Below are 25,846 nucleotides of genomic sequence, written 5' to 3' on the forward strand. Positions count from 1 at the left end.
GGGCCAGAAATCCAAAATCAGTTTTGCTGGGCTGAAATCAAAGGCTCCATGGGCGAATCTGTTCCTTACCTCTTCCAGTTTCTGGTGACTGCCAGCATTCCTTTGCTTGTAGCTGTATCACTCCAATCTCTACCTCTGTCTTTACATCACTGTCTGTGAGTGTCTATCTCCCTCTGCCTTTCTCTCTCTTTTTAAAAAATATTTATTTATTTATTTATTTGGTTGCTCCGGGTCTTAGATGCAGCTCACGGGCTCCTTAGTTGTGGCTCGTGGGCTCCTTAGTTGCGGCATGCATGTGGGATCTAGTTCCCTGACCAGGGATCAAACCCAGGCCCCTCTGCATTGGGAGTGTGGAGTCTTATCCACTGCACCACCAGGGAAATCCCTGCCTTTCTCTTATAAGGGCACTTGTGGTGGCATTTAGGGTCCATCCAGATAATTGAGGATAATCTCATCTCAAAAGCCTTAATTTCATCACATATGCAAAAACCATATAAGGTAACGTTCACAGATTCCAGAGGTTGGGATCTGATATCTTTGGGGGTCACCATTCAATCCACTATACCATACAAAACAGCAATCACACTCCTAAGTGGTCCTAGAGAAATGAAAATGTATGTCTGCACAAAAACCTATATACAACTGTTCATAACGAATGAACTGTCAATACACATAACAACTTGAGTGGATTGCAAGGTATTAAACAGAGTGAAAAAAGCCAATCTCAAAAGTTGTACACTGCATAATTCATCTATATAACACTTCTTAAATGACAAAATTATAGTGTGGAGAAGGGGTTAGTGGTTACCAGAGTTAGGTTTAGGAGGAAGGTATGACTATAAAGGGGTAGCATGAGAAGGTTTCTTGGTGGTGATGGAACAGTTCTTAATCCTGACTGTGGTAGTGATTATATAAATCTACACATGTGGTAAGCTTCCATAGTACTATACACCAAAAAATAAGTCCATATAAAAATGGGTAAAATTGAATAGGATCTGTAGTTTAGTCAATTGTACTATGTCAATGGCAGTCTCCTAGTTTTGAAATTACTCCATGGTTATGTAAGATGTTATCATTGGGGAAAGCTAGGTGAAGGGTACAATGGAACTCTCCACTATTTTTGTAACTTTTTGTGAGCCTTAAATTATTAAAAATAGAAAGTTCAAAACAAAACAAAACAAAAAAGGAATTGTTTGGCTCTGTAGATGAGAAGTCCAATAGTAGGATGAGCTTTAGGAATGGTTTCAATAGAAGTTCACAACGTCCTCATGCTTGTGGCTTTGTCCTCTGAGATTCCCTCAGCTCTGCCCTCTATCTTGTGTTGGCTTTCTCCTCAGACTGATTTTTTCCCATGGTAGCAAGTTGGCTGCCAGCAGTCCCTGGGACTGTGTGCTTTTTGTTCCCGTCTAGCCAGGAGGAGAAAGAGGGAGCTATCTCTTCCTTCAACCAGGAGGGGAAAAAAAGGCCTGAGCTCTACCCTGATTGGACTACCTCAGGTCCTGTGCCCACCCTAAACCAATCACTGAACCCAGGGAAATGCTATGCACTGATTTCTCATCCCTGTAGCAAAGGAACAGGATTACTTGATGGGCTCGGATCAATCAGGCCCCCCTGCTGGAGCTGAGATGGGGCCAATCCTACCCAAACATAATTGCTATTACTGGGTGGGAAGAGGTGGAATGGATGTTGTGTAGCCAACTCCAATGTCCCATACAGCCTCCTTCTTTTTTTTCTTTTTTTAAATTTTTATTTATTTATTTATTTTTGGCTGTGCTGGGTCTTCATTGCTGCATGAGGGCTTTTCTCTAGTTGTGGCGAGCGGGGGCTACTCTTCGTTGCAGTGCGCGGGCTTCTCATTGCGGTGGCTTCTCTTGTTGCAGAGCACAGGCTCTAGGCACGTGGGCTTCAGTAGTTGTGGCACGTGAGCTCAGTAGTTGTGGCTCACGGGCTCTAGAGCACAGGCTCAGTAGTTGTGGCGCATGGGCTTAGTTTCTCTGCGGCATGTGGGATCTTCCCGGACCAGGGCTCGAACCCATGTCCCCTGCATTGGCAGGCGGATTCTTAACCACTGCACCACCAGGGAAGCCCTACAGCCTCCTTCTTGAAATTCACTCTTCCCTTGGTTTCAGAGGCACCATTCATCCTCGGTCTCTTCCATCAATGGGTTTTAAAGCATAGGAGTTTTCTAGACAAAGAAGGTATAAAATGTCATTCCAGGCAGAAGAAACAGTAAAAGCGGAGACCCAGAGATGTGAAGGAATGGACCCATTCAGGGAACAATGAAATTTTGGTATAATAAAGCATAGAGTTCTTGAGGGAAGAGTAGTAGTAAAAAAGCTACAGAAGGGATGATGGGGCTAGTACATGAAGAACCTTGAATGCACCTCAAGGATCACGGGTAATGGGAAGATGTTGAATGCTTTTGAGAAAGAGCAGTACATGAACTCACTTCACCTTAGAAAGATCTCTTTGAACTTCCCTGGTGATGCAGTGGTTAAGAATCAGCCTGCCAATGCAGGGGACATGGGTTCGAGCCCTGGTCCGGGAAGATCTCACATGCCGTGGAGCAGCAAAGCCCATGTGCCACAACTACTGAGCCCGTGTGCCACAACTACTGAAGCCCGTGTGCCTAGAGTCCGTGCTCGGCAACAAGAGAAGCCACCGCAATGAGAAGCCCACGCACTGCAACAAAGAGTAGTCCCCGCTCGCCACAACTAGAGAAAGCCCACGCGCAGCAACAAAGACCCAACACAGCCAAAAAAATAAAATAAAATAAATAAAAAGATCTCTCCGGCTATAGCCTGGAAGGTGGACTGGAGGGGACCCAACCGAAGGCTATTTTGCCTGGGCAGAAGAAAATGAAAGCCTGACCTAGTGTGGTGGCCTTGAGGATGGAGAGAATGGGTGGAAATGGCAGATAGTGATTTGGTGGAATCAACAGGACCTGGTGAATTGCTTGACTTTGGAAAGGGGTAGGGGGAGAAGGTGTGAGAGTTGACTCACATTTCTGGCTTGAACACTTGATATACTTTTTTTTATCCAAGAAGGCAGGAATGCTTAATTGTGTCAAATGCTCCCGATAAGCCAAGGGAGACAATAACTTATAAGTAACCATGGGATTTAGTGACAAAAAGTTTCAAGTTCTGTTGAGGGCAGAAACCAAGCAAGCTGCAGCAGAATAAGTCATGAATGGGAAGTGGGATATAATAAGGCCAAGTGAGCTTCCTATCAAGCTCAAGTATAAAAGGAGGAGAGGATTAAGCAGCCAGTGAAGAGACTCATGAAATCTGTTCTTAAAGCAGAGAATAATGTATGTTTTTAAAATTTCCAGCACTTCCCTGCAGGCTAGCTGTGTAGTAAGCCTGTATCTTCACCTATAAAAATTTTAATAGTACCTACCACACAGGTTTTTAATAGTTTAATAGTACCTACCACACAGGTTTATGGTGAAGGTGAAGTCTTCACATGTCCTAACAATTGTTTATTGTCTGTCTCCCCCATTAAACGTTAAGTTCATGAGAAACATTGACAGTTCCTAGTTCATGATGTGGTATATTGTTAATGAATATTTGTTAAATGAATGATGCATTTAAGACTCTGAGCACAGTCCTGCCCAAGGTAAGCACTCAGGGAAGTTCAGCGTGTATGATCCTGATGGAAAGGAAGGGCTGCAGGAGGAAGCCCCACGCCCTCGGCTTGCTGTTTTCCAGACCCTGACGAGGTACCGCCTGACTGCCAAGGTGGGAACACGGGCAATTCAGTGGAGGTGCCAGGAGTGAACCCTCTCGGGCAGAGTCACCCTTCCTGAACCCATGGCCGGACTGCAATGAAGAGCAGGCCATGGACCCCAAACGCCTCCTCCGGCACTGCTTCATGGCTACAGTGACGGCCGGTGACATTCCGGGCAGCCCAGAGGAGGACCCTGTCCCCAGTCTAGACCAGCTCCATAAACACCCAGTAAATGTCTCTGCACCATCCTCTTCTGGAGTCTCTCTTCTTGGTAAAAAGGTGGGGCTGGGGATAATCAAAGGGACTTTGGAACCTAGAGGCATAAATGAGGGCTTTTCCTAGCAAACCCACTCAGGTCTTACTGTGGATCCAGCCATAGTGCTCTGCCTGGCCCACTGTGGGCCGAAGGGAGTTTAGACAGGGGTCCCCGGTAAAATGGTCGTAACAGCTGCAGGCGATCAAGGAGAAGCCTGGGGCCTGTGGAGACTCAGAGGAGCCCCTCGCCTAACCTGGGGAGTCAGAGAATTCGGACTTGGTCTTCCTGCCACAGAGCAGATGTACTTAGGAAGCCCAGGGAAGATGACCAGGACCCTGGGGCAGGTGACTCGTGCCCCTCCAGCAGCTCTGTGTCGCTCCTGGAGTGAGTCCCTTGCCAAGGAACAGAAGGAGAGGGAGTGTAGAGTACATACACAGGGCCCAGCCGTGTTTAATATCATTCAGTTCCTCAGGTGAATGAAAGAGTGAATGATCACGTGAGGGAGGGAACGAATGGTTAATAGGCTCCACAGTGTGGCCTGGATAAAGTCCCTTAGTCTAGCTGAGCCTCAGTTCCCTTGCAGGGTCATGGTGAGTGTTCAATGAGTTGATGGATATGAACTCTCTTCCTAAACATGAAAGTGCTACAAAAACTCCAAAAATTACAGGTGAGTGTTTTTCAATATAACTTAGTAATTAAAAGCAGGGACTCTGGGGCCAAATGCCTGCTTTAAATCTGGTCCCTGCCCTTACTTGCTAAATAACATTTGTGCCTAATCATCCGTACAAGCAGGGATAACAGCAATATCTACCTTGTAAGGCTTGGGGGAGGATTAAACTACTTAGTCCATGCAAAGCATCACACTTAGAACAGTGTTGGCTAACGGAAAGCACTGTGTTAGCTATTATTATTGGGTTTTTAAAATATTATTAGTCTGATAGCAAAGGAATCTTAGGGCAGGATGCTGACTGCCTCCCCTCTCTCCCAGCTGCTCTCCTTATTTTAATTTTGGCAATGGCTTTAGGCTTTGCCTTGGGGGCGCGAGGCAAAGATGGGGAGACTCAGTAGCCACTGAAGGCAGTTCTTGACATTTCTGACAGTGATATGACTCACTACTGGATTTGGCAACAGTGAAATGGTCACTCTTAGATATCTGTGCATGGGGCCTGAACCAGCCAAGGGTATATGATGAGCAGCAAGGCAGGGTGAGTCACCTCAGAAGTGCCCTAGGCTGCAAATCAAGAGATTTTGGTTCTGGTCTTGCTTTTTTTGTGGTCTTGTGTGTGTGTGTGTGTGTGTGTTATCCTCAGCACTCTAAACCCAGCACCTTTGTCCCCTTATTGTACATTCCGTGGTGTCTATCCTGTGCCAGGACCTGTGCAGATTACCAGAAACAACAGGGAATCAGCCACAGCTCCTGCCCTCAAGGGGTTCATATGGAGGGTGAGGTGGGCACACAAAAGGGCAGCGGGCCCACTGGTGGCCCTTTATGCAGCTGGAGGGAGGAATAAGTGATGTCTGAGCTGAATCATCAAAGATGAGTCAAAGTTTCCAGGTGAGACAGAGTCAGAAGAAATTATGGCCAGAGTACAGCCTGTTCAAAAACAGTGAGAGAGAGCCTAGCACAGCCCAGGAATTGCAAGTTATTTGTTGTAGAGAGAGCTTAGGGTACCTGTGTGTGTGTGTGTGTTTGTGTGCGGCAGGAATGGGTGATAGGTGGGAGATTTAGTCACTGACGCTCTACGTGACCTTTCACAGCACAGATCCTGTCTCTCTCCTTGGTAACCCCATTAGGAAAATTCAGTTTTTCTCAGAACACTTTCTGTGCTGGCCTTCTGGCAGGTTACAAGGAAGAATCCTATAAAGACCTTATTTTTAGGCTGTTGATGGTCTGTTAGGGGGAGATGATCTGTAAATTCTAAAAACTCAAGTGGTCATCAGTGGCCTAAGCCCATGGTTCTCAAACTTCAGCCTGCATCAGAATCAGCTGGAGGGCTTGTTTAAAACACAGATTGTTGCTCCCTGCCTCAACCCTGCCCTCGGAGTGTCTGATTGGGTAGGTCTGGAGTAAGCCCTCAGAATTTGCATTTCTAACTCGTTCCAGGTGCTGCTGCTGCTGGGCTGGGACCACCCTTTGAGCTCCACCGGCCAGGAAGAATAAAGAGAATTGGAGCTGCGGAGGCTAGGAGGAGACCTCACACTGAGCAGGGCTGAAGGCCTGGTAGGTTTTCCCCAGCCAGAGCCTCTGTGGATGGGGTGGGGATAGGTGGAAAATAGATTTCTGTGCTGCCTCTGCTGACCTACACATCCCAGGCCCCATAAAACTCCTCCCCCACCCCCCTCCAGTGCTCCTCCTCATTGCCCTTGTTCAGCTTCTCTGGTTTGAATTCAATCAGCCCCCAGAGCTGGGTCACAATGGGGTTGGCTTGCCTCAGTCCTAGGTTGGAAACAAACTGCCCAACCGGTGGTGCAGGAACCCCCTCCCCCAAGGCAGCCAAGGAGGAAGGAAGCCGGGTGGGCTGACGCACAGACAGAAATAGTCTGAGCTCACTGCCGCTCCTAAGCACACATTGACCGGCAATTATTTCTTGTAAATTGCTTTCCTGGTTATGTTCAGAACATGTGCGTGTGCCTGCCTGAGAACAAACACTCAGAGGGCAGGGGGTGGAGGTGGCTCACTGCGGAGAGGGCTCTAGATGGAGTGGAGCCCAAGTCTCAGTCTTCGGCCAAGAATTAGGGAACTCTTGGATCTTAGAACTTGGAAATATTAGGACTTTCCACTCACCTTTATGGCACTCCTGTCAGGTGGTTTTCTAGCCTCTCCTCAAATATGCACATTTGTTTGTTCCTTCAACATTGATTGACAGTGATTCTCTGCCAGGATCTGGGCTAAATGAAATCCCAGTCCCCATCCTCAAGGAGTTCATGGCTATGGCATCTATGGGAGATCCCTAACCAAGCCAAAAGCTTCAGGGAAGGCTTCCTGGAGAAAGTGATGCCCGAATTAAGGCTTGAAGGATCCACTGATGGGGGAACGGGAGTTTGTGGTACAAGACGGAGAATAGCATTCAAGGCAGAGGGAACTGATACACAAAGACCCAGAGCTAAGAGACAGCATATGATGATTTCAAGGAACAAGAAGTAGTTGAGTTTGGTGAACACTACAGTCAAGGTGAGGGATGGTGAGATATAAAGCTGGAGGGATATACGGGCCAAGTCCTGAAGTCTTTGCCACATCAAGGGGCTTGGGCTTCATCCTCCTGGCAAGGAGGAGCCATAGGAAAGGGTTTAAAGCATTGGAAGGAACTTGGCACTTTATGCGATAGTTTTTTATGTTCTTTATGACACTGAAGTAAAATTTGCCACCAGGAGCTCTGCTTTCAGGGCCTGTTCAACAGCTGCCCCTGTGGTTCCTGAAATGTCAGAAGTCTGATGGACAGTGATGGATCGTGTGCCCACAAGAAATGGCTCAAGCCTTGGACATCTCTCCTCTTGTCAGGAGGAGGCCATGCCACTGCCATTTGGGACACTGCTCCTCCTGGTCTGTGTCCAGTTAGCTCAGGGGCCAGAGTATAGGCAACCAAAGCCCAGGGCACAGGCCAGAGCCCAGGGGAGCAACATGCCTTGCTCTGTCCCAGAGACCTGGGATGCTTTCATGTGTGGAACACTCACAAGGGTGTGAGTGGCTCCCTGCACACCTTCTACGTACCTCACAGGATCAAGGCCATCCAGAGTGGGTGGTCCACTCAGGGAGTGGTTTTTGTTGTTGTTATTTTTGTGTTTTTTTGTCTGCACCATGCAGCATGTAGGATCTTAGTTCCCCCACCAGGGATCGAACCTGAGCCCCCTGCATTGGAAGCATGGAGTCTTAACCACTGGACCACCAGGGAAGTCCCAGGGAGTGTTGATTGAGGATGTACTGTGAGCCCAGCACTGTGACAAGCCTTAAGGGATAGAGGATGCAGCCCTGCCCTTAGGAGATTACTCACTAGGGATGAAAAGTAGGTTTGACCCATGAAATCCCTAGAGAGTAATAAGATTTCAAAAGCAAATGCCAAGCTGTGGGGTAAAAGGCCATTAGAGTTGCAGAGATTCTAAAACAGGAGAAAAGAAGTAGTTTGGACACCTTTGTGGAGGAAGAGGGGGTTGAATTTGACCTTGATGGACCATGGCAATATTTGAAGGGTCTCAGTGAGGTAGAGGAAGTGTTCTATAGTGTCAACTTTATATTTAAAGAGGGTCACTTGTGGCTCCAAGGGCTTTGGATGAGTAGACTATGTACCACCCCACCCCCAGCCATAGTCATTCAATAAACTACACTTAATATGTTTTGTGTGCCTTGCCCTGAGCTCTAGGAACAAAGAAATGAATCAGTCATAATTCCTGCTCTTGGGGAGTTCTCAGGCTATTGGGGAAAGACTGATAGATTAATACACAATTACAATAGTTTGGAAAGTGCTATGATTTCTTCATTCATCGTTTGAAAGATGGCTTACCACTAAGATAGGTTATACAAGCCTACATGGCGTTGCATTAGTGCAATGAAACTTTGCCACCCCTCCCATCCAGTAGTGGAATGTATTTTTCCATCCTTTGTTTCTGTGCCGACTTTGTGACTTGCTTTGACAAACAGCAAGTGGCAGAAGTGACACTGTGCTATTTTGAGTCTAGGCCTCAAAAGACCTTGCAGCTTCCTCTCTCACCCTCTTGGAATGCAGTGTCACCATGTAAGGAAGCCTGGGCTAGCCTGCTGGCAGATGAGACCATGTAGAATATACGTGAGCTCTCCACTGAGGCCGCCAGGCCAACCAGCTCCCAGCTGAGCTACCAGATTACTGCAACTACTGAGTGACCCCAGGTGAGATCAGCAGAAGAACCGCCAGCTAAGCCTAGCCCAAAGTGCCAATCCACAGACTCATTAGCAAATAAGTGGTTACTGTTTTAAGCCATATGTTTTGGGGTAGTTTTTTACACAGCAACAGATTACTGGTATAATTCTTTTTTCATATTTCATTACAACTGTGAATATACCTGTCTTCTCCATTTTTTGATAAGCCCCTCATTAGAGGAAAGAAACATCTTTGTGCCATCTTCTGTTTGCCACTCCAGACCCACTCTCCATATCTTAGAAGGATGATTTGCATGATTTACATTAAGGCACTACTGTGCCCTTTGGATTCTGTTAGGGTTTGGTCAACTAAAGTCCCAGCAGAGTATAAATTCCCCTAGCTTCCTCCCTGAAGTTACATCATGGGCTGGCTGCATCTCTATACCAAGGACATAGCTCCTGTCACACTGTCCTTACCACAGCTCTCTTTGAGAGAGATTCTTGTAATTGCTACCTCCTTGCTCCTTTAGGCCTAAGGGTAGTAACTAGTGCCCTAACATTACTTGCCCTATTCCTTGTCTCTGTATTACATAATCCCTTTATTAAACTCTTCTCAAATTACCCAATTTGAGAAATGCCATCTATTTCCTCCTGACACCCTGATTGATAGTGTTGTATTAATTAATCTATCCCAGCTGCCAGCTCTCTCATGGTATATGCTCAATAAATGTTATTTGGTGAAGGAATAAAAATTCCAAGGGATCTGCTGTTAGAGTTATACTTCGGTCAGAAAGACTTGGGTCTGGATCTTGGCTCTGTGGCTTCCTAGCTGTGTAGCCTCGGCCAAATTTCTTCACTCCTCTGAGCCTCAGTTTCCTCATATGTTAAATAACAAATAGCAACACTGCAGGATTGTTGCTCAGATTGTATTGGTAATGTTTGTAAAATCTGTGGATCACAGTAAATGATAAATATGACTTTGGTGAGGAGGTAGGAAGGATTTCATAACCATTTTCCCATTTGATTTTCACTACACCACTATGAAGATCACTATCCCCATATTTTTTTAGCAAAGTAAGACCAAGGAACCAAAAACAACCTGCCCAAGGCCACACATTGAGCTGGAGGTAGAGTCAGAATTTGAATCCAGGTCTCTGACTCCCAGTTCAGTGCTGTTTTTGCCATACCAGCTGAGGAAGAGGCATGACCTCAACACACCTTCCGTCCTATAAGCCACCTGGGAAAGCAAACAAAAACAAAGTGGGCCCTCCTGGGAGAAGCCAGCAGGGGCCACCTGCCCCACCCTCTTCTTCAACAGAATTTTTTCACCTTTTCCAAGAAAAGGTCTTGGCCCCGCTGCCTGCCTCGCTGCCCAGCAGGAGCCTTGAGAATGAAATCATCCTTCTGGAGACTGGAGATGGAGAGAAATCATGCTTGGCTGGGAAGCCCCAGGACATGAATGCAGGGCATTTTGTAGGGCAGCTCGAGGCACCAGAGTCCTCTCCCTCACCTGCGCCCAATTGGGCGCCCTTTTCCTCACCTTTCCCTCACCCAGGGCTTCCTTCTCCAGCAAGCCTTCAGCCCTCAGTGAGTGAGCCCTTCTCTGAACTATCACAGTACCTGGCACATAGTAGGTGCTCTTTAAACCTTCTGGAACAAAAGAATGAATGTGTCCATTTGCATAAACATTCATTCCACAAATACCAGATATCTCCTCTGTGCCTCCGCATGTATTGGGGTGGAGGACGCAAAGACAAATCAGCCCACGCCTCACAGACTGCATGATCCTCCTCTTAGTATTCACCACCTCCGGTGTGTTTACTAATAGTTTGATCAAACACTGTCAGAGCTCAAAGGGCCCTTGGAAACCTACCCTTTCAACTGTCTCATTGTATAGACGGGGAGACCAAGGTTCAGAGAAACAACATTCTGGTACAGAGAAGAGCAAGGATCAGAGGTCGGCACAGCTGGGTTCGAATGCCCGCCCTGCCAGTGACTTGCTGGTGACACTCGACCTCTCTCTGGACCTGTCTGTAACATGAGCAAAGAAGCAACGTGCACTCGGCACAGAGGGCTGCTCGAGTGCAGAGCTCTGTCTCCGAGAAGGACTTTCTCCAGGGAGGAGGGAGCTTTCTTTGTCAAACCTTCATTTTCAAAACCTCCTGCTCCGGGTTCTCAAGCCCCGCCTCCTCTCCTGGCTGCCCTGCGTTACCATGGAGACCGTAAGCCCCGCGCAACACCCTGCTGTTCCGCACCCCTCCCCCTTCACCCTCTCTTTAAGCTGTTTCTCCTGTGGCTGCACATCTCCCCCAGGGCTGATAAACTCCCGAACTTTCCCAAGACAGGAATTATTATCCCCATTTGAAATCGAGGAAAACTGAGACCCAGAGAAGGGCAGGGATTTGCCGCAGGTTACCAGCAGCCTGTTACTGGCAGAATCATAAACACAGCTTTGCTCCACGAGGGGCACCCCTTCCTCACCACAACCATCCCTCTGTGTGGCCGTATGTGCTCCTAATCAGGGAGGATTGTTTTCCCTTTTTTCTTCTTTCTGCATTTTTGGTAGTTTAACTTTTTATTCTAAGAAGATCAGAACGTGTTCTGACTAAACCTAGAGTGATTTGAAGTTCAGTCTTTACATTAGTGACTTTAAATCTATTCTTGGATATGTTGTTTAAGTCCTTTGTTCACTGAAAATAGTGCTGGATGATAAAAGCTGCCAAAAAGCTATCGCAGAATGTACCAGCCCTGATTATGCTGATGCAACAAGGATAATCACATTTTAGAGCACTGCAGTATGCCAGAATGCATTAAGAAAAGTGGTACATGACCGTGCAGAATTTACACAACAAACATCCAAAAATTTGGACACATTTTACCAAGTAGTTAAAAGTGTTTTCACAACTCTGGAAGACAAGGGTATCAAAACTTTGGCATATGAAAAATAGAATTTATTCTGCAAAGCTGGGTTCCAGTCCCAACTGGCTCATTTTGATCTTCTGCACATTACTTAATCTGAAGGTAGAATACCACCCACTCCAGTGTGATGCAGTGATGTGAAAGGACTTTGGAAGTTGGGATATGTTCAACAGATGTTATTTATTGTTATTAAAAGAAGGTTGGAGAAGGATCTCCTAAATTTTTCCCAAGGGTCTCCAATTGTCAAACGATTAGGTTCCAAAATTTTCTATGACTAACATATGTGATGCTAAAGTCTGTGATTCTAGAATCCTGAGCCTGATTCTAATCCCAGAACCCCGTGAGTCTGACATGTTCTGATTCCATACAAGTGTGAAGTCAAGGTCTGAAGGCCAGGGCAGGATGGAGACCCAGGTGAGCAGTATGGTCCTAGGCCCCTGGGGCAGGGCAGCTGTCCCTGCTGTTCACCTTCTGGGTTCACGCATGGAGCCTTAGCCTAATTCCCATCAGACCTGTCTTCAGTTCATCAGCCTTCCTCCAGCCAGCTTTTGTTGGGGCCTCATTTCCTGTATTATCCACGTCCATCACACATTTTCTCCCATTAGGTCCAATTAAGCCATTTCGCCAACACTGCAGGAATCAAAACCCCTTGATTAGGAGGCCCAGCAGAGGAGGCCCCAGTTTAGGATGACTCCACCTCCCACCTCCCCACCCCCACCCTGTACCCCAAACACCCTTATTCCCTCACACCCCAGATCAGCATAGTGGCTTAAGGAGCATTCCTTTCTGTAGGTCTGGTACATGATGTTCCCTCCCTGCTGGCCTCTCAGGCAGCTTCTGACTCACCCCAGGTCTCTAATGTACCAGGGATCCACGTATTCAGATGGGTCTGCTTCACAGAATGCAGCAGCATATGTACATGTGACCCCACATGCGTGGACACCACCAGAGCACCAGTCCTGGGCTGCACACTTGAGACCCGAGTTCCAGGCCACTACTGTTTACAGGGTTACCTTGAGGTAGTACCTTCCTCTCTATCTAAAGAAAGGATTCTGGTCCTATGGGCCTCATGGGGTGTTTTGAGGCTTTTGAACCAGCGTATCAACAATGAATTGTTCAACAATAATGTGTGATGGAAAGTGATATATAAATACACTGTACTACTAAGATGTTCATGGTCAGTCCCATACCAGCACCGCAGCCTTGCTGTGTGACCTCGGGCAGGTTACTTTACTTCTGTTTTTTTTTTTTTGGCCACGCCATGTGGCTTGTGGGATCTTAGTTCCCCAACCAGGGATCGAACCCGTGCCCCTCTGCAGTGGAAGCGTGGAGTCCTAACCACTGGACCGCCAGGGAATTTTCTTATTTTACTTTTCTGAACCTTAGTTTCTGTGTGCGTGTGTGTGTGTGTGTGTGTGTGTGTGTGTGTGTGTAGTTTTTTAGAGTGCTTACTATATGCTAGGCACTGTGTCTGGCAAGTTACATGATTTACTCCATACCAGTTAAGGTTCTCAGTTGCAAACAGTTGAAACCATCTCTGGCAAAACTAAGCAAAAAAGAGCTTTATCAGAAGGCTACTGGATGGCTCACTGAAATGATGGGGAGACTGGAGACCTAGACATGCATCAGGGGCAGCTGGGCACAGCCCAAGTTCTGCCATAGGCACTGTTTAGGGCAGACTCCACCCCAAGCCACACAGCCTCTTGCTGCTCACGACCGCAATGTTGGGCTCTGGTCCCCACTGCAGCCTCCTCCTGAAGTAATCTCTGACGGTCCTCACCCCTCTAACTCCCACCAGATTCAAGGCCCAGCTGGGGCACCAACCTGGCCCAGCCCAGACCCTCAGGGATCAGGTGAAGAGCAGCTGCCCCCTTCAGCTTCCATGTAGCTTGGAATTCCTCCAAGTAGGCCAAGTGTTTGGATTCGGAGCAGCCAAAAGTAGGCAGTGTCCACTACAGGTGTCAGCAATCTTGAGTCAGGTAATACTACACTTTACACATGAAGAGACTGAGTCTCTGAAGGGTTTATCTATTGGTCACCCAGCTAGTAAGTGGGTACTAGGGTACCCACGAGGTGGGTACTAACACCCACCTCGTAGGAATGGGAAAAAAATATGGATATGGGTCGTTAGCAAAGATTAATCCATCCCCCTTTCCTCCTCAGTAGTAGCTCAGCCATGGGAAGGATTTTTTTTTTCTTTTTATTATTTATGTATTTTGGCTGCACCGGGTCGTAGTTGTGGCACGCATGCGGGATCTAGTTCCCGGACCAGGGATTGAACCCGGGCCCCCTGCCTTGGGAGTGCAGAGTCTTACCCACTGGACCACCAGGGAAGTCCCGGGGAAGGCTTTTAAAACCTTGTTCATATTCCCTATGACTCTGGAGCCATCCCCTAACTTTCTGGCTATGTGCACAATTGTAATTTATTCCAAGAGATTGACTGCTATGCAGACAGATCATCATCACCATCCTCATCGTCAACACTACCACCACCATCATCATCATAGTCCTTTTAGCTCATTGGAGCCTCACAAAACCCTGTGAAGTAGGTATTACCTCAGTTTACCAATCGAGAAAACCGGGGCTCAGAGAGGTTTAGTGATTGTCCCAAGCTCACAAAGCAAGTCAGAACCCAAATCATGTCTAGGTCTCCTGTCTCCAGAGTCTGCTCTGTCACACGGCCTTTATTTCAAAGGAGCAGGCTGAAAGCAGGACATCAAGGATTCAACAGAGACACAGAATGTCAGGGCAGGAAGAGGTCTTAGCAATCTTTGCATCCTTTCCCTCTTTTCATTGATGGCAAAGCCGAGGCCTAGAGAGAGGAAGTGCCCTCCCCAACCTCACACAGTGCCATCTATGAAGCCTCATTCAAGAGCCAGGGTTTGAATGCAGTTCCCTTGCCTCCCCGTTTAGTGAGCATTCCCCACACCACTCTGGAGCTCATTTTAAAGTTGCTGTAACTGAGATGGACAGCAGGAGAATACGTGGCCCACGCAGCTGTTGGGATGAGGGCCTGGCTAAGGTGTGGGCCAGGAAGAAAGGGCATGGCAGCAGGATGGCCGGGAGGTAGGAGGCTTTGCACCTCCAGAACATCCTGTTCTCTCGTAACCAGGAAATGTCTCCAGACATTAGAGCCAATTATCTTCTCCTGGTTGGAAATGATTGCAAGAGACTTAAATTTGTCAGTTATTGGAATAGCTGGGGAGAGGGGTCTGAAGGCAATTATATTAGACCTGGACAGATCAAACTCGTGGGCCCAAAGAACTGGACAGTCTGCAATCGTTAGCACCTTGATCTGAGGCCCCCACCTAGATGCTAGGGAATTTCCATGTGCTTTGGCCCTTGAGGCTGCCTTCCCACCACACACGTGTCCCCCAACTGCATCCCGATTCCAGAGTCAGCTCAGACAGCATTCCTCTAGGAACACTTTTGAACTTCCACAGCCCCTACAACTTCCCTATGTCGCAGCCCTCACCACGCTGGGTTGTTAGTGTCCGTGCTGGTCTCTTCCGTTACAGACTGTCAACTCCAGGGCATGGAGTTGACATGGTCTGCCACCGAGGGGCCTCAGCAAATGTTAGCTAATTGAATGAATGGATGGAGAAAAGGAGGAGAGAACATCCAAGAAGCCAGCCCTCACCCCAACTCCTTCTCCATTTCCAGTCTAAACTCCAGGCTAAGGGCAGCAGTCTCTGTCCTAACCCAACTCCTGAATTTGGCCTTTAGATCAGGTTCCTCTGGTAATGAAGCCTCAACTCCCCCGCAACTTATTCTGACCTGGTTTCCCCTTCTCATGATCAACTCCAAGGATCCTGAGTTGCCTTCAGCCTAACATCCCCAGAAGCTGAACTCCAGCCCTGAGAGCCCCATCTGCAGGTGGCCCACTGGCCAGCAGCTATGCATGCCCTAGAGTAGCCATAAACTGGGCATGCCCCCTGGGCAGGCCCTGAGACAAGCACTGAAGACAGAGAAATGGACAAGGTGGTCTACTGGGGTCCTGAGTCTGCAAGGTATTTGAGATATATCTCAAAGAAGAACAGGCAAAGTCAGAAAGGAATAGGCATCTCAGTGTGAAATTGACAGAAGCCCATGGGCCAGCCTGGTGCCCATTGGCACAAGGCTCCAGCAACCAATCTTCGCTGGGCTCTTAATAGGACACTGAGTAGGAGATGTGGAAGATATAGAGGCTGAATCAGATAGAAGCCCAACCCTAAGGTAAAACTAAGCAAGGAGGATGTCAGGACATCTAGAAGGAGGTGTTCTAGGAACCCAGTCACACCAACATTCCAGAAATACTAATATTCTAACAAAATAATATCCCAGCACACCACATTCCTTCACCTTGCCATTCCATTATGGGGGGCCACTCCACCCCACCAGCCTTCCTCTCTCTGCCATTCCAATGTTCTGCCCTACCAACATTCCTTCATACCATCACTCCAACATTTTAAAAGACCATTATGTACTACAATTGAAACTTTCAACCTTCCAACTTCCTTTGACCTAAAGCATTTATTTGTTTTTTGCTTCACTTATACCAATGGCTCTTAATATTTTGGGGAATACAGACTCCTTTGAAACATTAAAATCCATGGCTCCTTCTCCCCAGAAAAACAATATATGTACACATAAATTTTGCAGATCATTGCAGATTTTCAATGACTATGGGCAAGATAGTCTAGACTCTAAATTAAGAACTGTTTACTTTTACCCTATCTTAATCCAGAAAGACATTTAAGTAAAACAAGATCATTAAGTTTACGACAGGACAAGATAAGTTTGAGAAAAACAAAATAGGGACGAAGTGGAGCCTGGAATGATGCAAAAAGTACAGAACATAGTGACAGGCACAGCTAAATTTGCGTCCCACGTTTTTAGCTCTAAGACTTCCAGCAGCCAAGGCAAAAAGGGAAAGCTGTTCACTTACACAGTTCACTGTGTACATGAGATAAAAACAAAGCACTTACTCCTCAGGAGACACACAACTATTCTTGGTCTGAAGATCAGACAAGAATTTCTCCTGAGAGCCTCACAAAGAATGACAGAATGGACCATGACCTCAACAGGGCTCTCACGCAGCCCCAGAGATGTGTTACGCAGCCCCAGAGATGTGTTACGCAACAGAAAGACCAACTCATCCCGGTTTGCCTGGGACTTGCTCAGTTTTAGCACTGAAAGTCTCGCGTCCCAGGAACCCTTTAGTCCCAGGCACACTGAGATTGGTTGGTCACCTTATTTGTGAGTTAAAGGTCAGTCAAAGCTTACCTGGGCTAAGGTTCTACAGAATTGTGTGTAGTCAAGATTATTCTTGGAGAGCCTTTCAATCACCCATCAAGCAGGAGTATAGAACCATCTCTGAACAGCACAGCCAATTTGTCCTCTAGCAATGGAACAGGTTGCTGTTTCTTTGGGGAGGTTTCTGATGAAGAGATTGGCTTGCTTGGGGGCAAGAAATACTAGAATCGCACTCAGTGTGGTGAAATGTGCACACACCGTGGATTGTACGGGGCATATAGGAACTGATACCAACAGAAGGAACAGCAGATTTACCTCTCCCATGACACAGTCATCCTGCGGCATATGCTGAGTGGGTGAAATACTTAATATATTATTGGGCTTTCTCTTTCCATCTCTCTTTTTATTCACAGCAAGTAAAGTTGAATTTCTGTCAGTTAAATAAAAACAGTACCCACCCCATGGGGTTTGTGTGAGAATTAAAAGAGTTAATATTTACAAAGCACTTAGAACAGTACCTGACACAGAGTGAGTGTTTGCTCTTATTATTAATATAGATACGGTGGCACTTCACCGTGTGTCCTACAGCAATCCTCGATATAAGTTGATAGCAATTTGGGAAAAAGATATTCTGTGGCAGGGACCAGTTTTAGGGCCCCAGCCCTCTGTAGTTGGAACTTCACGAAGGGATAATGTCTAAACTTCCAGAGGAGCTGAGGGCTGCCTGCCTTCAGACAATCTTCCCTGAGCACTGGTTCTGAATCCAAGATCTTAAGCGTGAGTGACGGTGAACACTGGTGAGGGCCTTGCCCCTTTCAGTCCACTCCTTGCCTTAGAAGATCCCCAAATAACCACCCAGAGAGCAGCAACTCACCAAGCTCCCCCATGGTCCAGACTGCACACTGCTCTCATGCAGTCTGCTCTGGTCCTAGGGCAGGTAGCCCTGGCTGGCTGTGATCTGTTCAGAGGCCTGCACAATGCGAAATGCTATGCAGATGTGAGAGACCAGGGTTAGTATACAGTGGTGCTAAGTTCAGAGTCCAGAGGGATAATGAGACTGGAGCTTGGGCAATGCCCATAGGGAGGAAAGGAGGGAACACCTAGGCAATTAATTCAGAAGGCATAGCGCGGGTCATACTTGATATTTAATTATGTGGAGGTCAACAATTGGTAAGAAATCCCAAGACAGCTGGGTTCCTGAATCCTCCTCCAGCAGAGCACACATTCCCCAGAGGCTTAGCATCTCAGAGATGAAAGAAATAATGACTAACTGATTAATTTAACAAAGAGTAGATGCTTACTCTGGTCTAAACAGTGGGCTAATTGTCATGAAGTCTGACCTAAGTCCTAAGGTGGAAGGTGAAACTTCCTTGACTGCTAGCCAAATCCCAGCTCTACCACTTACCAACTCTGTGATTAGCAAATACTGACCTTTTCTAAGGCTCAGTTTACGTATCTATTAAATGGGAATAATGCTAAATAATAGCTACACCACAGGATTGTCTTGAAGATTAAATAAAACAATAACTAACAAACACTTAGATACAAGTATATGTCAAACACTGTTCTGCTTTCCATATGTGAACTCATTTTTTTTTTTTTAGAAAACTGAATCTTTTTTCCCTTTACTGTTAATTGTAGTTGATTTACAATGTTGTGTTAGTTTCAGGTGTACAGCAAAGTGATTCAGTTATACATACATATATATACATATATTACATATATATGTGTGTGAGTGTATATATATAAATCTATTTTTTTTCAGGTTCTTCTGTTTTTGGTTTTTGTTTTTGTTTTTTGGGGGGATTTTTTTTTTTTTTAATTCAAACTGTAAACTCATTGAATAACAATAATGCCAGGACGTTGGTACCATTCTTATTACCATTTTCCAGATGATGAAACGGAGGCACAGAGAGGTCAATTAAGTTGCTCCAAGTCACACAGCTAATAAGTGGTGGAGCCAGGACTGAAAGAAGGCAGTATGGCTCCAGAGCCTGCATTCACGACCACTCTGCTGTCCTCTATGTTTTCAGTGGAGTGCTTAGCACAACTCCTTGCACATTGTAAGCACCCAATCAATGTTAGCTGCCAGTATTATGATTATATTTTTAACAGTTTTATTGAGGTATGCTTTATATATTGGGGTTATATTTTGACTATTAGAAAAGCCCTTCTCACACTGAGCAGAAACCCCCTTCAGATCATGCCTCTTCTCTGTGGGTTCCTGTTGTACCCCCAGAGCCTCCTTAGAGCCTGTCTTTCCCTTGCCCGGTTACAGCCTCTTAGAGATTTGCAGTCACAGGTCAGACCCATTACGGTGGGACTTGGTCTGGCTTCTTTCCTGTCTGTTGGTGACTCAGCCATTGGCCCATAGGATTTGATGAGCCTCTGACAAGTCCCAGGACCACAGCAGGTTGGGGGCGGTTGCCTCCCACCCCAGAGCACAGCACCTACACAAATAAACTACAAAATGTGTGGGGTCCAGTGGAATAAAAATGAAAATGCAGGGCCCCTTGTTCAAAAATTATTAAGAATTTCAAGACGGTGACGGCAGAGCATTAAACTGAGCATGGGGCCCTGTGCAAATGCATGGGTGGCACCTCCATGAAGCTGGCCCTGGAAAGCACCCTGCATCTTCAGCTCTTCATCGTCCCACCCCACCCTCAGCCCGTCCTACCATATGCGCATGTGGAGGCAGGGCCTGGGAAGCTCCTGGCACACCTGAGAAACACAGGAAGAATTTGGCACCAAGAGAGTTAAAGCCCACTTGGGCTCTGGAGTCTATCAGTTAGTTAAACGCCTACCTTGAACCTCACTGGCTATAAGTCTCAGTCTTCCCCCCACCCTCCTTGGCTCCCCTTGTCAGAGACAGCCCTCTGGGTTTAGTGTATGGTGGTACAAACACCAGACTAGGAGTTGGGAACTTACCATTGCCTTGCTAGACCACTGGAGGCATTTCATGCCCTCTCTGGTGTCAGTTTCTTTACCTATTAAATTAAATGGTTAAATTCAGTATCAAATGAAATGTTTTTTCACTGAGCACTGACCAGGCAAGTTCGCATTATAATAATCATATCATTAAACTAACTACTTATTATTTGCCAGACACCATTACATTACCAGACATATGACACCACTGTACATTACTCCATTTAATCCCCATGACAATCCTGAGGTATTTTCCAGAACTCTAAAATATGAACTTGACAGGGGTAGTGATTTTTGTCTGCTTTTTTCATTGATGTATCCCCAGCTACTAGAACAATGCCTGGCACACAGTAGGTGCTCAAAAGCTATTTGTGGAACAAATGAATGAGGAAACAGGCTCAGAGAGGCAGCGATGTGATTTGTCTAAGGTCTTATCATTAGGAAACGCCAGAGACAGGACTCTAATCCTGCCTGGCTCCAAAGTCTATGCTTATGCTTATTCACCTGACATGTGGGTGTGATTCTCATTTTACAGATGAGGAAATAGGCTCAAGTGAATGGGGATCTCTGCTGCCTCTCAAATCCTGTGTTTCTAAGCACACGGGCCCCACTTTGCAGGAATAACATCCCTTTGAAAACTGATGTCATTTGTCTCCTCTGCCTAGGACTCTTCAGGGGTCTAGAGAGTACTCTTCTCTTCTCACAGAAGCAGGGTCACTGGCAAAGGCACACCAGGCTCAAATCCTGCTCTGCTACATACTCACTGTGACCTTGGGCAAGTTCTCAACATTTGTGAGCCACAACATATTCATCTGTAAAATGGGTTCCATACTTCCTAGACCTTCCTCCAAGGATGTCCCCTCCTCCAGGAGATGCCCTGCACACAGTGGGCCCTTAATAAACGTGGCTGTTATTACCCCACCCCAGAGCAGCTTCAGCTCGCTGCCACTGATGGCCGGAGTCCGCTGGGGCCTCCTGGAACCTGATCAGAGGCCACCGGCTTGGGGAGAGTAGGGTCAGCTGCTATTCTTGGAGTTGATGGAACCCAGCCGGGTTTCAAGTTCCCTCAAGGAGCCCTGACCCAGGCGGCTCAGCTGGTCATGTGAGCAGTGAGCTCTAACCTCAGCATGTTCTCCCGGGCCCTCCACATGGCCCAGGCTGGAGACAACCCTGGGGCACAGAGCATGCTGCAGGGAGACCATGTCCTCCTAAAGCTGACCTCAGCCTTTTAACTATGTTCATTAGCATCTACTTGGTGCCCAAAAGGGTGCTGTTTGGGGAATCTCCCAGAGACTGAAAAGAATTTTCAACATCTGGATGACAAGCAGGCTTAGACAGAGGAAAGAGGGATTAGGAGACAGGCGGGACTAAATTTTAACCCCAGCTGCACTACTTTCTGGGTTTGTGTGTCTCTTTGCAAGCCACTTTTTCTGTCTGGGCTTCAGTTTGTCTGAAAAATGGTGAGAATAAAACTTCCTTAGAGGGTTGTTGAGAGGATGAGAGCATCTGGCACATAGTAGATGCTCAGTAAATGATCATTATTTAGACTGTGAGCTCCTAAATGATGGGGAACTTGTCAGATTCAGCTATGTCTCCAGTGCCCAACCTAGGGCCCAACCAAGAGGACACTCTCAGTGTTGGTTGAATGAATAATGAGTTACAGAGGCACTGAATGGCAATGCCTCATGGGGATCCCATCTTTCACCACACTCAAACCCACCCCCACCCCAAACCTCATGTAGAATCAGTCACCTCTGCATCAGCCCTGACAGGTGAGCATCTACCCTCGGCTTGCACACTCCTATGATGGGAAGTTCACCTCTTCCCATGTCTTCCCATTCTGTCAAGTAAAAAGTTCTTCCTTCTATTCAGACCTCTATGAACTGAAGTCTGTCTCCTTGCAGCCTCCATCCACGGGACCTAGTTTTGCTCTCTGGAGCTGTACGGAGTAAGCCTAGTTCTACTTCCAGAAGAGAGTCCCTCAGCGACTTATTACACAATTAGAATGTGCCAGGCATTGAGCTAAGCACCTCACTTACTTTATCTCATTTAACCCTTTAACCCACTCATTAGCCCTGAAAAGTAAATATTATCCCTACTTCAGAGGTGAGAAAAATGAGGCTCAGAGAGGTAACGTAACACATTTATATGTGGCAGAGAAATGATTTAAATCCAGATCCTTCTCCAAAGCACTACCTTTTCAATGCTCAATGGACCCACTGGAAAATAAGATTTATTCCCAGAGTCCCTTCCCTTCCCTTTCCTTCAATAAAGATTTATTTAGTACCTTATCTGTGAGGTCCTGAGCTAGGCCCTGGGAATAGAGATGAGTCAGACATAATCCATGTGCTTGACACACTTACAGCCTATTCCAAACCATGTGAAAAGAACTAGAGTCAGAAGCACAAGGACTGTCAGAGCATCACAGACCTTGGAAGTCCAGGAGGGCTTCCTGGAGGTTGTGACATCTGGGCTGAGTTTTGAAGGGCTATTAGGAGTTGGCCAGGCTTGTCCCAAGTAGGGCAAGAAAGCAGGATGTTTTGGTGGAAAGCGCTGAAGCTGTGGAGCCCAGACTGCACGGGGGACCTGATGCCAAGAAGCTCAGACTATATACCACTTGAGCGGGTGCATAAGTATCTCCTGGGATTTGCTTATTTAGAATCCTGATTTTCGGGAATTCCCTGGTGGTCCAGTGGTTAGGACTCTGCAGGGGGCCTGGGTCTGATCCCTGGTCAGGGAACTAAGATCCCACAAGCCACGTGGTGCAGCCAAAAAAAAAAAATCCTTATTTTCTTTTAGTACGTCTAGGTGGACCCAAGAATCTCTGTTTTAAGTAGGTGCCCCAAGAGACTGAGGGGTAGGGGGTCACCGCTGCTGTAAGAGCCCAAAAGTCTTTGAAGGATTTCAAAGAGGACAGAATTCTTGGTCCCTATCTTTGGAACCTCATAGACTAACCAGGGAGACGAACAGGAAAATAAGTAATTATAATGAGGAGCAAAGACCATTAATTCTTAGAATTTCAAGAAAGATATTCTTAGTATTCCAAGAGAAAAGTGTGGCATACTTGGACTTGTGATTCTTTAGCCATGAGGATATTAATATTGGTTTGCTGGCATTAAGTTACTGAGCATGTACTTTAGGGTGCCAGGGTGGCCCTGTGTTGGGTCCTTTTCCTTCATTGTTTCAAAACATTCTTTTTTTAAGACATCTTCCTGAATAGAATCCAAGAAAGAGTACCGATCCATTCATGTGCCAGCTCCGGCTTAGACAGGAGCTTTTCTTGATAAGCAGTTAGTTTCAAAACCAGCACAGTCCTGCAGCTTACACCGGTTCTTTGATGTGCACAGAGGAGCCTGAGCCTGATTTGTCTTGGAGTGGTTGGGAGGCTAAGATGCCACTCTGTGCTGTTCATCTCAGCAAGCAGCCGCTGTTGGCCTAGCATGTACCCAGGCTCAAGTCCCTGTTCTCCAGGAACTCAGAGTCTTGTTGGACGTGGAGACCATAAATACACAAATAACACAGTGTGATCAGCACTGTGACAGATGGAAACTCCGGGCACTAGTGGGTAGAGAAAACCTCTATCCTGGCCTGGGGGATGAAGGGAATGCTTCCAGAACCTTAAAAGATGAAAGGCATTCTACTTAAAAGGTAGAAGGCGGGCTTCCCTGGTGGCGCAGTGGTTGGGAGTCTGCCTGCCAATGCAGGGGACGCGGGTTCGAGCCCTGGTCTGGGAGGATCCCACATGCCGCGGAGCAACTCGGCCCGTGAGCCACAATTACTGAGCCTGCGCGTCTGGAGCCTGTGCTCAGCAACGAGAGGCCGTGATAGTGAGAGGCCCGCGCACCGCGATGAAGAGTGGCCCCCGCACCGCGATGAAGAGTGACCCCCGCTTGCCACAACTAGAGAAAGCCCTTGCACAGAAACGAAGACCCAACACAGCCATACATACATACATACGTACATAAAAAAAAAAAGAATGTAAGCAGACAAGAATAGCATTAAAAAAAAAAAAAAAAAAAAAAAAGGTAGAAGGGCATTCCAGACAGAGGAACCAGCAAAACAAAAAGCACAGCAGTAAAAAACCAGCCTGGGTGTTTTTGTTATTACTTGTGTTTTTGGCTGGGGGGTGTGGGGGGCAGTGCAGAAAGTACAAGCAGTTCCCTGTTGCAGAAGCCTGTTAGGAACAAGATGGGGCTAAATACAGAGGAGGGACTGTATCATGGGGGTGGGGACACATGTGTTGGAGAAAGAATTTTGGCCTTTCCCCTTTAGACAGTGGGGAGGCCTGATTTATAAACTGTAACACAATCACCATTCCTCAAGCCTGGGGAGGGGCACCAGCTGGGAATAGTTTCCACTCTGGGCCCCCAGCAGGTGCAAGTCTTCTCAGGGACTCTGTCTCCACTGGGGCAGCAAGAGAAGGGAGGAGGCAAGGCAGGGCCCACCCCAGCCCCTCATCAGGCCTGCCTCCTGCAGCTGTTTGATGCCTGCACACCCCTAGAGAGGTGAGGCCCATCAGCTCCCTGGATGTGAAAAGAATGGCAGCAAAGGCAGACTGTTTTAGAAGCTAGACTACCTCACAAGCAAACACTGCCACTTAGAGAGAAAACAATTATCTAATTGTAAAATCTGGTCCCATAAAAATCTTTCTAAAGGAACAGTTATCATTCTGTGATAAGAGCTACTATTTAATCTTCTTAACAACCCTAGTAGAAGGCACTGTTATCCCCATGTGAGAGGTGACAAAATTGAGACCCAGAAGGTTGGGTAACTTGCCCAGGGTGGCATAGCCAATAAAAGGCAAAACCCACATTGGTACCCAGGTTAAGACCTTTAGACCTAGGAACTGGAAAGAGTCTGGTGCCACCAACCTCAATGTAGAATTCAAAATAAGAGATCTAAACTGCAAAACGAATATCAGGAAGCCAAGGCAGTTTTTTTTTTTTCCCCCAAAGTGATTACTTAATGCTTTTTAAATACATAAAATTATTTTTTAATTTGTATTTTCTCATTCTTTAACACTTGCACTTAGTAATTCTTTGACTAAGCCAGAGTTGCCCACATCTGTAGGGCCTGAAGTCTAGGCCTTTTCCCTCTGCCATGCTCCCTCTCACAACATTTTTCAAGCAATTTCATAAAACTTTGACAAATTAAAATGTAAAGTATTTCTAAATTTTTTTAAAAATTAGCAAACAGCTCAAAAAAGTTTTTCTGTTCCCCTCGATCTCAAAGGCTCCAAATCAATACAGGTGGCTCCCCTATCCATGTGCCCAGTCTAGAAATCTGGTTTTTCTTTAACCCCATGCTTGACTCCACCCTCCTCCTACTCCCACAGGCTCTTTAATCCATTTTCCACACTACAGTGATCTAATTTCCAAATGTCATCATCTCATTCTCCCGCTCAAAACCCGTCAGTGACTCTGTATGACAAAACCCAAATCTCAAGACCCCCCAGCCTCCTCCTCTCTCTCTGGGACTCCTGATTCCCTTTCTCACAGTCCTGAGCACTACACTGAGATTTTAGTGAGAACACTAACGAGAACACAAACCACTGGTCAATTATGAAACTTCTTCCCCATTACACCATCCAGCTCAAGCCTGAGATGGAGGAAAAATGTTGGATATAGTTGCCTGCTGGCCAGAAGACAGAGTAATGATCTTGTCTGCTGAGACCAGAGTGTGAAAACCCATTTTCAAACTTTACCTCAAAGGTTGCACAGAAGTGAGAAACTCAACCATGCTGGCTCTTATCAACCTATTCCTTCCCATAGCAACCTGGATATGAAATGGCCTTGGACCCTGCTGGACAATATATTATTATTCTTTGCATTTTTTAAAAATACATGTATTTATTTTATTTATTTTTGGCTGCGTTGGGTCTTCGTTGCTGCGCATGGGCTTTCTCTAGTTGCGGCAAGCAGGGGCTACTCTTCGTTGTGGTGCACGGGCTT

The 25,846-nt window shown here is 46.6% G+C and overlaps 1 protein-coding gene across 1 annotated transcript in view; it reads left to right on the plus strand.

Moving 5' to 3' along the window:
- The window catches only part of SHISAL2A (shisa like 2A), a 62,137-nt gene that overhangs the window by 16,559 nt on the left and 19,732 nt on the right, over nucleotides 1-25,846 (plus strand). Inside the window, 3 exon segments of the mRNA XM_068537536.1 lie at nucleotides 3,711-3,800; nucleotides 3,803-4,000; nucleotides 6,090-6,206. Coding sequence (XP_068393637.1) covers nucleotides 3,711-3,800; nucleotides 3,803-4,000; nucleotides 6,090-6,199 — 398 coding nt within the window. The 3' untranslated portion in view covers nucleotides 6,200-6,206.

Source organism: Eschrichtius robustus, chromosome 3, assembly GCF_028021215.1.
Source record: "Eschrichtius robustus isolate mEscRob2 chromosome 3, mEscRob2.pri, whole genome shotgun sequence".
NCBI classification, from domain to species: Eukaryota; Metazoa; Chordata; class Mammalia; order Artiodactyla; family Eschrichtiidae; genus Eschrichtius; species Eschrichtius robustus.